At 38.5% G+C, this 12482-nt stretch overlaps 1 protein-coding gene and 1 long non-coding RNA gene across 3 annotated transcripts in view; one reads left to right on the top strand and one right to left on the bottom strand.

The window, feature by feature from the left end:
• LOC138741531 (uncharacterized) overlaps positions 1-5014 on the top strand; it is an 80117-nt gene extending 75103 nt beyond the window's left edge. For both annotated transcript variants that reach the window (XR_011343556.1, XR_011343555.1), the window contains one exon: positions 4755-5014. This is a non-coding gene — a long non-coding RNA (uncharacterized lncRNA). The remainder of the gene's footprint in view (positions 1-4754) is intronic.
• LOC138741526 (tissue alpha-L-fucosidase-like) overlaps positions 490-12482 on the bottom strand; it is a 20705-nt gene continuing 8712 nt past the window's right edge. The window contains exons 3-8 of the mRNA XM_069895754.1: positions 11695-11832; positions 9649-9754; positions 8419-8619; positions 7478-7668; positions 5635-5734; positions 490-3262 (exon numbers count right to left, since the gene is read on the bottom strand). Coding sequence (XP_069751855.1) covers positions 3122-3262; positions 5635-5734; positions 7478-7668; positions 8419-8619; positions 9649-9754; positions 11695-11832 — 877 coding nt within the window. The 3' untranslated portion in view covers positions 490-3121. The remainder of the gene's footprint in view (positions 3263-5634; positions 5735-7477; positions 7669-8418; positions 8620-9648; positions 9755-11694; positions 11833-12482) is intronic.

The following is a 12482-nucleotide window of genomic DNA, read 5'->3' as shown; positions in this document are numbered from 1 at the left end:
AGTTAGCCAAATAAAAATTAAATGCAATTAGCATTTATAAAGGAAATGGAGCAATTAATGTGTTGATGAATTAATGTGTAATTCAGGAGTCACAGAACTGTCATTTTCGCAATGATAGACTCAGCTACTGAAGAAAGTTTAGACATTTATCCAGTGTAAAACAGGCAACCCAGAGTAAATCCAGAATTGACTTAGTTCCACTGTGTAAGTACTGCTCAATTTACATCAGGCAGTTGTAAGAAGTAGCATGGAACCGTCTCTTTGCACGACACTGTGGTGTGGAAGAACCCAATATAAACAATCCAAACATCGACATCTCAACTTGTGCACTGCATGTTCCCTGACGGCAACATTATGCCTCCTTGAGTTTATCTTCTGCTGCTTGGAAGCTTCTCAACGACATCGATACAAACAACTTTTAGTCTATCCAAGCTTCCCAGTAATGTGGACAGGGTGGATTATATCATTACACGTTTCAGGGAACAGGCATGTCGTCATTGCCGTTTATTCTTGATTAGATAATGAATTTATTCAATTAACAAAGTGAAGACAACAATAGCACATGTGACATTTTCCAGGACAACTGTTATTTATTGTGATCATCCCACTATCAAGAAAGGAAAATGCGGTTTAAATCAATGTTGGAAAGCTCCATTAAAATAGCTATTTATCTTCTGCAATATTGAAGTGAAGGTGGAAGAGACATCCCTCCTCTATGACTGGTACCAGTGATTTTGTACAGGTGCTGACTTACAATTTTTTGAAGTTACAATGGTACAATAGCATGTCTGTCTTTATTTACTTTCATATAATACGATAAGGTCCCGCATAAACGACTGGCTTCCAAAATCAAGGCTCATGGGATTGGGGGCAAAGTATTGATGTGGATTGAGAACTGGCTGGCAGGTAGAAGACAGAGAGTTGGGATAAATGGCTCGTTTTCTGAGTGGCAGGCGGTGACCAGTGGGGCGCCACAGGGATCTGTACTGGGACCCCAGCTGTTCACAATTTACATTAATGATCTGGATGAGGGGATTGGATGTAATATCTCCAAATTTGCAGATGACACTAAGCTAGGAGGAGTTGTGTGCACGGAAGAGGGGGTCAGGAAGCTCCAGTGTGATTTGGATAAATTGAGGGACTGGGCAGATCCATGGCAAATGCACTACAATGTGGATAAATGTGAGGTGATCCACTTTGGTAATACAAACCGAAGGGCAGATTACTATTTGAATGGCAATAGATTAAGAGATGGGGAAGTGCAGAGAGACCTAGGGGTACTTGTACATCAGTCTCTGAAGGCGAGCATGCAGGTACAGCAGGCGGTTAAAAAGGCAAATGGTATGTTGGCCTTCATATCAAGAGGGTTTGAGTATAGGAACAAGGATACCTTACTGCAGCTGTACAGGGCCTTGGTGAGACCCCACCTGGAGTATTGTGTGCAGTTTTGGTCACCTTATCTAAGGAAGGATGTTCTTGCAATGGAGGGAGTGCAGAGGCGATTCACCAGGCTGATACCTGGAATGGCAGGAATGACTTATGAGGAAAGATTGCGCAAATTGGGATTGTACTCGCTGGAGTTTAGAAGATTGAGAGGGGATCTCATAGAGACATATAAAATTCTGGCAGGACTGGACAGAATGGATGCAGATGGGATGTTCCCAATGATGGGAAAATCCAGAACCCGGGGCCATGGTTTGAGGATAATTAGGACCGAGATGAGGAGGAATTTCTTGACCCAGAGGGTGGTGAATCTGTGGAATTCATTGCCACAGAGGGCAGTAGAGGCAGGTTCATTAAATCTATTTAAGAGGGAATTAGATCTATTTCTTCAGTATAAGGGTATTAAAGGTTACGGAGAGAAGGCGGGGACGGGGTACTGAACTTTAAGATCAGCCATGATCTCGTTGAATGGCGGAGCAGGCTCGAAGGGTCGAATGACCTACTCCTGCTCCTATCTTCTATGTTTCTATGTTAAAGTAAGGTCAACGCAAGCATCGTTGAATTTTACAGTAAATGTTGATAATTCCTGAGTCTAAAGTGAATGCTTTGTAGCCTCCTTGATCAATCAATTTAGTTAGTCGGAAAGCTTGCAGGGACTGATACAGCGCTATTGGGAGAGAGCAAGGCAGTGGATCAGTGTGGGGACTGATACAGCAATGTTAGAGGAAGAGCTGGGCATTGCAATCAATGTGTGACTGATACAGGGCTGTGGGGAGAGAGCGGTGCAGAGGGATCATTGTGGATACTGATTCAGCATTGTCAGGAGAGAGCAGGGCAGTGGGATCAGTGTTGGGAATGATAAAGGGCTATGGGGAGAGAGCGGGGTAGTGGGATCAATGTGGGGACTGATACAGTGCTGTCAGAGTTATACAAGGTATATCTGTATTCTTATTCAACTATCAGTGGTTTCCGACTTACAATGGGTTGTCGGACGCAACCCTATCATGAGTTGAGGAGCACCTGTATATAGAATGTATTACCATGAAGTGCTATGGCTTCATTGTAGGATCTGACTCTACACAGCAACTGATACCAATGATTGAAAGCAGTAACTAAATTGTTAATTTTAAAATACTAAAAAAAAATCATTTAACTTCAGGAATCAACAATCTTCTGATAGATTATCCCCCTCATTAATTTACAAAAAAATCTGACATGAAGTTCATTTTTAACTTAAACATTGTAAATAACCAGTATTATCAGAGCTACTGATGGTATTGCATTGCTCGGTGTTATTTTTGGAGTATTTTCACTCTAAACCAAACTTAAAATTCATGTTTGATCTTCCATCAGGGTCACAATTTTGTTTTAAATTATAAATCACGTGAAGCAATAAACAGTTAACAGTTTGCAGAAGAACACAACTTTAGCATCCGAACTTTGTAATCAATGACTCGTGACTTTGGTGACCCTGCACTTGTACTGATCTGTTGGGTAACATGTGCTTTGACCTGCAAAATTAATCCATCCCCAATTTCTTACCTCATATCTAAAGCATAATCTTCATATAAAAACCATCAAAAAGAAAATCATGATTTTTCATTGCTTTCATAAAAATTATATTTGCTAATCACCTCAAATTAAGCTAAATTCTTCTCCCTTTGATATTCCAGTGGTATTATGAAACTCTTTCCATTTTCAGTGTCCAACCATTTTTTGAGGGGACAGAAAGTTGTGGAAAAGGTGGCAGGAAGATGAGAATGCCTTTGGTGGGAGAAGTCTTCCATTTCAGAGGCTGTTGAATTCCCAGCATTGTTACCTGTAAAAGTAACAAGAATATGAAAGAAGAAGTAGCTCAATCCATTAAGCCTGTCTCTTTGCCCTCAAAGTATGTAAACTCCAGTCTATGCCACCATTTAAATCTCTTCGGGAAACTTCCAGTACTCCCTTCCCAGTTTCCCAGGGATGTAAATCAAGCAAAATTGCAACATCCATCTTGCCCTACCCAAGTAGATTCAATTTTGAAGAAACTATTATGTTTAATATGCTCAGCTATAACACAAATAAAAGCAAGAATTAAGTTAATTAGTCACTTCAGCAGTTAGTTCAGTGGGTGTTTTTTTCAGCAAAATTCTTCAGCACTGACCCCTTATTCTGATTCTATTACATCCAGAAAACTATCAATCACTGTCTCAAACACTCAGCAGCCAAGCCTCCACAGTCATCTTGGGCATAGAAATGCAAAGGCCCATTGTGTGAAGACATGGCAGATTGGCCAACATATTGTTCTGAGATTGTACACTTATTCTTTGATCTAAACCAGCCATTCTCAACCTTTTTACCGTTAATACCACCCCCCAGCCCTTCCCCACCCCAGGTTTATGGGCCCCCTTCCCTGTGAGCAGTTAAGTTTTGGTTTCTTCCATAATTCTGTCCTACTGACTGCATTAAAAAAAAGCTATGAAAAACATTTGTCACACGAAGTGAAAAGAAGTCAAGGCTTTTATTAAAATGTGCTGTGGCCCCCGGGGAAGGGGGGGCGGGCAGGGGGCGTAGGGTCCACGTTGAGAATGGGTGATTGTAGCTGGTGGTACCCATTAACTATTTTTTGAGAAAACATTTAGCCCAGCTTTAACTGCACAATCTAATAATACAGATTGCATGAACAAATTATTATATCTCATTCAAGCTAATGAGCAGGAGCAAAGGTATAGATGAGAAAAGGGTGGTGGGAAGTAAAGAACTGAGTTACTGAAGCCTGGCTGCAAAATTAGAATGCAGAACAAATGTCGAAGATTAAACATTTTTCAGAGGGGATTCAAAGAGGAAGGATGCACTGAATCAGGAGTTGCTGAAAGGAAAGAGCTAGAAAATGACAGAAGATCCTCTTGGTTGGATCTGGATCAAGCACCAGAAGTATTACAGGCATCAACAAAATAAAATCAAATTGGATATACTGCTTAGTATGGCTTCAGTTGCAATATTAATAAATGTTGATTCCTATTATCAACTGGGTGTTGGGGATAAGTAGTATTGGTGAGGTAATTTACTTCAAGGTATTTTTACTAAAGGGCCTTGAAATAAATTACCCCACAAATGGTTTTCTTTTAAAATAAAAACAGAGGACAACTAAAAAGGGAAAAGCAATTATACTTGTAAAGAAAGAGCAACAAGCCAACTTTACTGAGGGACAAATTAGTGCTTCATTATCATAATATTTTCAATTATAAATTATTTTAAGGATAAGGTTGAGTAGGAAACTATTAAGAGTTCATCTATTCTTTTCCCACTTTTTCCTGGAAAATAAAAAGGAGAAATTGCTGAAGTGATGAAAAAGGGAACAAGACTAATCAAGCTGAAAAAAAGTGGAGAGTAAGTAAGCTAACAACGTGAATTTAAAAAAAAATCACCATTGGAATATTCAGAAGGAGCCAGAAAAAATAATGGAAAGCATGCAGGACACTTCAGAAAGTAATGAGGTGGAAAAAGCAAGAATTAATCAATGAATACAGCAAAATGCAACTGTTGACCACAAAACAATAAATACATCAGCAGCAAAAAGATGAATGAAGTGGGGATATTGGACCACTAGCAGTAGCATGTGTTCGAGTGGTTATGTGCAGGTCATATCAGAGAGTACAAAAGTGGTAGAATTACACATGGTTTTGTTACTAGTTTAAGTGAGATGGTGAAAAATGTTCAAGAAGTGCAATGAACTATCAGATCATAGAGGGAAATATAAAAAAAAAATTTCAAGCAAAATTAATTTATGGTACTTAACAAACATGCAAGTTTCAAAAGACATTCAGTCCCAGACTACTGCAGACAATATGTGAGGTGGGCTCAGAATGGCAAGGAACTCAGCTACAAAACAAGGCAAAGTTAAAAAGAAATAAAAATAAACTAATATTAGTGAATTAAATAATAAAAGAGCAGGGAGAAGTTACATGAGGAAAATGAAGGAGTGTAGAAATGTGTTAATTTCAATCTTTGGACAATAACTGCAGAGCTTGAGTAATATCTACACAATTAACAACTTTACGAATGTCGGGGCAAAGGCTAAATGAGCAAGAGAATCACAATAATTTTGTCCACCAAAATGGATTGAAATCAATCACTGGGAGACAACTGTGAAAGGCTAGGTCAACCCTAAGAAGCTGGCATAGAACAAAACAAATCCTAAATACTTACGCTGGTGTTCGGCGAGGTCTTTGGTGATTCTAGTTCCAGGATATTGTCAGTGGGCCACTTTGTGAACATTGCATAAACAGAAGGTCCTTTACTAGTGTACCTGGAAGGAAAACGCAGAGCGCAAAGATCAGTGCCAAATTAAAACCACAGCTTTCTGTGAAATGTCAAAACAAACAGATAATTCACAGTACGTGAATAACCTGACAATTATTGACAAATGATCCATCTGATCAGCTTAAGTGGGGAGGTTCAGATGAAAATACTGTTTCTATCCTCTATATTTCATTGATTGTTCAGTCCATCTGAAACTATCTTTAAATCAACATGAGCATCAAATTACAAATTTGTAACCTATTCTTTTTTCACTTTTTCCTGAAAAGACATCACAATAAAATTAATTTTGTCAAGGAGTCACAGATCTGAAACATTAACTGTTTGTCCTTCCAAGGTTACAGCCTGATCTGCTGAGTATTTTCCAGGATTTCTTTTTTTATATATAAAGATACTGAACAATTTTCTGTTTTTATTTTGCAACAAGTTCACGACCTGGCACAACGTCTGCTGGATTCAGATTTATATCTATCTATAAACACACCAGCATTGAATAATGGTGTTCCCCACAGACATCTAAGATAACATGGGCACAAGCAATACACAAAAGCTTGTGGCATTAGGATATGCTCTCAAATTTAGAAAAAAATTTAAAAGGAGTCATTTAGCATATCACTTTGATGGTTAACAACTGAATATTTTACTGAACTCCTGTAAAATATTATTACATCTTCACTGCTCAGATAGAAACCCATGGGTCTGTGTTGTAATCCAATAGACCTGAAGCAGATTTTATAATTAAACATTTCTCCAAAAGTACTTGTAATTGAGCAAAGGTGAACAAATATCAACATACAATCTGCTTCTACACATATGACTGCAAGTACAATAGGAAAGGCTACCTCAAAAGCACTCTTGATAGATATCAGTAACCACAGCTCATTATGTGACATTTCACAAGAACCAAGTCCTAAGGTTGACATTCAAATATTGTCAAAACGAATTATCAATGCAAGATAATAAATTAGAAATATGAAACATGGGCTTCTTACTTGTGAAAATCTGTTTTTACAACTTTTTTTATGCTTTTGTTGCCCAAGATATTCACTAGGCTATACATTTTTAAAATTTGTTTCCTTCTGCAAAATCCCCATATGTGCCATCCTCTCTTCTGCATGGCCAATGTTCCCCACTCCACTAATAATGTCTCCCTTCCATCATTATACTCCTTCCCTCTAGAACTCTTGTCCACCATCTCGCCTGTCAACACTCTTTCTCTTTTGCTCCTTTGACTTCGGCATGGTGTATACACTATGTCCATGGCACACAAGGCATATCCTATTGATGAAAATCAAGTTTTATCTTAATTGTTACATCACTGAAGAAGGCCATTCACCCCATGCTGGCTCCAAGCAGAGCAATCTCATCAGTCCCAGTTCCCACCCCTCCTATATTCCTGTTGTGTACAATGTACTTTCTCTCACTTGTCCATTAACTCCCCTTGAATTATTTTACCTCCACTAAGGGTCAACTTACCCATTAACTTACCGGAACTTCCTTGGGATGTGGGAGGAAGCAAAGTGGTCTCCAGGAGAACGTGCAAACTCCACTCACTCAGTACCCGAGGTCATGATTGATCCCAGGTCCTTGGAGTGGTGAAGCAGCAGCATTAACTGCAACACCACAAAGCTGCCTATCTTCAAACATGAAGTGAATGTGAAGATAAGAATGAAGGACAGTGCTAAACGGGAAAAGAAACAGTCACGCCACACAAAATCCTCACAGGTATTACCAGATTATATGAGTCGAGTTCTCTTTCTGAACTCGCCAAGGGGTTGATGCATATATTGCTTCACCATTAACACGCAGCCACTGTCCCAACCCACGCAACCTTTCTTCGAAAATGGGAGGGATAGTGCCATCCTTGGTTGGGCCAATGTTGAGCAAGAAGTTGCCACCGTAACAGATGGTGTCCAGTAAATTCTGCCGATAAAAGAAAGATATTGCTATTGTGTACAATATTGCCAGTTCCTATTTTAATTCATTACTTTCATGGAACGTTTTCTTTTTACACATATCCTCAATACCATCCCAGAGAAACCTACTGGATCACTCCATTTTATTCTATAAATAGTGGTAAATACTTACGATTAATTCCCTGCAACTGTCAACACGGTAACAAAAAATACTTAGCAAAAGTTTTTTGAATGATTTGCAAAACCCTTATTTTAACATAAGTCAGGGCAAAGGGCATGACAATTGTCCGATGACAGCACTTCTGGGAAACACTGATTTTTCCTTTTAGATTTGCATTCTCTCCATAAATAAGACCTGCCTGAAAACTACCGATTCCAGGAAAAAAAAACCGATTAAAGAGTGTAGAATAGCTTTTTGCTATTACAACATGAGAATTGGATTGAAGATATTTTGCAGCCTCTTAACTAAATATTCATTGCTATTTACCAGTCAGCTTCAGAGCTGAACTCATCATGCCTGCACTTTGTAAAGTGATCAGAATCACCTTGCTCAAGGTCAGTGGCACACTGGCAAATTGTAATGTCCACCAGAGATTGAGAAAGTAGGAAACTATCTGATCTAAAATGCCAAGCTTCCCACACGTTAAATTTCTCGATCTGTTTGTTAACCAACGTCATGGAAGAAGACCAATGTACCCTTTCCTGAATTCATTTTCATTCCAGTGATGTACAGTATTGATTAACCTGGAGTACGTACAGTAATAATAGACGGGAGATCCATCACATCATTCACACGCATATTTCTGCGATATCCCCATGAACTCTTGTCGACTGAGGTGCACATCTCCCATTTATGGTTCTGCAATTTCCTGGGACTGTATTTGTCTGCACAGTTGAAGAAGCCGCCATGTTTACAGGCACAGCCAATTCCCCAGCGGTCGTTAGTTACCACAGTATCCTAGCAATAGAATTTTTAAAAAGTTGTATAGTATTTTCACAACTTCACAATGTCACCAAATAACTTTTCGAGGTGGATAATGCAAGAAACATGCTAGCCAGATATACAAAACAAGGTTTCAAAACAGCCACGAAATAAGTGATCAAACAATGAGCTGCAGGAAGAACTCAGTTGGATGAGGGATTATTATTATGGACAAGATATAACAGGGAACATTTTAATAAAACAGTAAAATCAATATGCAGGAAGTAAGATGGTGTCCATGAATTTGACAGCAAACCATAAAATCTGGTGGAAAGAATCCTGCTGGAGAAATGTAAGTCAGTGGTATAAAATGGCAATAACAAAAAATGGTGCAACTTCACTTCAAGGACACCTGGAAGGTAAATGCACCAAGATGAAGAAAGCACAAAATGGCAGTATCTAAGATGAAAAAAACAAACAAACCCATAGAGTATTTTTACAGTCAGGTGAGGTAAAATACCAAAGGAATTTACTGTATTGAGGGAGGAAGTGTTCATGAAAACAGAAATTATTTGAATACACCATTTCCATCAATTAAAAACAAAGTTTAAAAAATTCAAAGAATTTAGAGTTGATAAATTGAACACATGACTGCTTCACTCACCCAATATCATCCTTAAATGCAGTGTGCGTTTTCTGCTGGTGTTTGTAAATGACCCCAAATGTGTAAACAAGTTAATACTGTAGCACCATCAATAACTTCAGAACTTGACAGGATCTATGGACACTCCCAAGACCAAAAACTAAATCAATGATATCTGTGTTACTAAATTCATCAAAGTGGTGGAGAAATAAAGCTATTCAACCGTATGAGGGAGAGGAATGGTTTAACAATACTTCACATCATTGCAGATCTAATACCTTTAAAGGTTAAGTTGCTGAACATTAGGGCAGCATTAACATTAGTTAATTAACATTAACACTAATATAACATTAGCTTAGCTAAACAAGTTTGATCTTAAATGGGGGAAAAAAAAGAATCTTGTGAATATTATTAATATGTACCTTGACAGGGCTATCATTGTAAAGCCAGGCTAGAAATCCAGTGGAATTCCAGTAAGTATCTGGTGCTTCCCAGGCACCATCTGACCAGATTATATCTGGTTTATACCTATCAGAATAAAAAAAAAACAAATCCAAGTTATTTCAAGACATCAAGGTGAGAAAAAATACAAGCTGACTTACAAAAGACTAACACCATTCTCTTTCAAAATGGCTCTGACCATTGATTGTTTTAGAATTTAACTGTAGGGAATACCACCATCTCAATCAGTTCTGATTCAACATTAAAGACTACTTTCAATATTGGCAATAGGATTACCATATATTATGAGGCTTAGAAATTAAACTACAAAATAAATTATGTATCTAAAATTATTCTATTTACTTCACTAAATCGTGGGGAAAATGAAAATTTAACATTTATTATTTTTATTAGGTGGTGCTACAACAGCCTTTCTGAGGGGCAGATCTACCTGGATTTGGACAAGGAGGAACTGATTAGAAGTAGTCAGCATGACTTTGTGCGTGAGAGATTGTGTCACCAAGACGACTGATGCATGCTGTATATCTAGACTTTAGTAAGACCTCTGACGAAGTCCCACATGGCAGATTAGACCATATAGGATCCAAGATGGGCTGGCTGATTGGATTCTAAACTAGCTTAGTGGAAGGTGGCAGAGAGCAGTAGTGGAGGGTTGCTTCTCTGATTGGAGGCCTTTGAACCCTGGTGTATCACAGGGAGATGATGCTGGATCTAATGTTAGTCATCTATATTAATGATTTGGTTGGCAATGTAGTTATTGTGATTAGTAAATTTGCAGATGACACCAAAATTGGTGGTTTCGTGGACAGTGAGGAAGGATATCCAAGTTACAACACGGTCTAGATCAGTTGGGACCAAGGAATGGCAAAATGGAATTTAACTCTGTTAAGTGTGAAGTGACTCTGTTAAGTGTGAAGTGTTGCACTTTGGCAAGTGAAACCAGGTAGAACTTGTGGAACATAGAGAACTAGGAGTGGAGAGAATGGTGAAGAAGGCGTACAGCATACTTGATTTCACTGGGTAGGGTATTGAATACAAGAGTTGGGACCTCACAATACAGCTGTGCAAAGCATTAGAGAGGCCACACTTGGAGGATCGAGTCACCCAGCTCTAGTAAGTTGAAGAGGTGCAAAGGAGATACACGAGGATGTTGCCAGGACTGAAGTACTTGAATTGCAGGAAAATAATAGATAGGCTGGATCTTTATTCCCTAGAGGGTAGGAGGCTGAGAAATAATCTCTGAGGTTTTTCAAAGGGGCATGGATAAAGTGAAAGGTCACCATTCCTCCTCCCCCTCCCCAGGGCAGACAATTCTAGTAGAACAGGACATAAGGTTTAGGGTGAGAGGGGAGAAATTTAAGAGATACTTCAAGGACAACCTTTTAAATTCAGAGGATAGTCCATATATGGAACAATCTGTCAGGAAAAGCTATTGAAGCAGGTCCAATTGCAACATTCCAAGGATATTTGGACAGATGTATAAATATAAAGGGCTTAGCAGGACATGGGCCAAATGTAGGTAAATGGAACTAACCCTGAATGTCAACTTGATTGGCATGGACGTGTTGGGCCAAAGGACCTGTTCTACTCTGTAAATGTACCTTGTAAAACCAAGCCAGAAACCTAGTGGAATTCCAGTAAGAATCTGATGCTTCCCAACCATCATCTGACCAAATTATGTAACACAATGAGTCTCATCTGACATGATAAAATTAATTCTTCCTGATAATTCTGATTAAAAAATATCTACAACATTCAAGGCTTGACATCGTCTCTGTCCTGCCCTCAAAGTCAGAGAATAGGAAGCAAATTTTTTCCAGAGATGTGACCTATTCTACTGAGTATTTCCATCAATTTCTTTTTCCATTTTCAGCATCTGCGGTTTTCAAACACTGATCTCAGTCACAAGGTAAATGTGCCATCTACTGGTCTACCCAGTAAATGCAATACAAGACACATCAATGTGTTTATTCATTAAACTCAATGAAACAGTAATATTGTATTACCTTAAGACCAGATCATAGAGCTCTGGTAACGTTTTACCCACAACAAATTTTTGGGTCTTGAATTTGTTCTTCTTATCATACAAGAAGAGAGGGTTAAACCATTCAAAGAGAGAATGATACACTCCATAATACAACTTCCTGTTGCAACAGAAAAACAGGTTTGAAATATTAAATTCAGTTGGTCTTACAGATTCTTTATTTTGACCATTAAATATTATTTTTTAAAGTGTATGATAAATAACAATAGTAATTACTGATTACAAATGATCAAAGGATTAAGCTAACTATTCCTTTGAGAGGTTCATCAACTGGAGCATAAAGCATGAGGTTAATGAACCGTCCCTCAAAATTCTTAGCCAGGACTGAACAGAGACATAAAGAAAGGGGAGCGGTACTTGCACACATACATACAGAACTGAGAAAAATAACATGTTGCTGGGAGAGCATTAAAAATTGGTGAAAAATGCACTTCAGTCAGACACTTGGTCTTCCAGTGGAATATGGTGCTTGTAAGTGAATACTACTGAATGTGTTGTCAAGGGACAAACAGAAGCGTCATGACACCAATGCAAAACACTTTGCAGAGGAAAGACTGCAATGCAAGGTGGAGCTCCACCATACAATAAGGGGTTGGGTCCTGTGTAACAGTTCCTCAAATATTTGTCGGTGTATTTGTTCAAAGAAGGCTACACGCAGCATTGGTGCTTTGTAAAGTTAATGTATTCATTTGATGATATTATGAATGTAAAGGAAGATGGGTATTGTTTGTATTGCATTTCCTACACATG

The sequence above is a fragment of the Narcine bancroftii genome, chromosome 8, assembly GCF_036971445.1.
Source record: "Narcine bancroftii isolate sNarBan1 chromosome 8, sNarBan1.hap1, whole genome shotgun sequence".
NCBI classification, from domain to species: domain Eukaryota; kingdom Metazoa; phylum Chordata; class Chondrichthyes; order Torpediniformes; family Narcinidae; genus Narcine; species Narcine bancroftii.
Note: the sequence above shows the minus strand (reverse complement) of the source record. Positions and strands in the feature narration are given on the sequence as shown.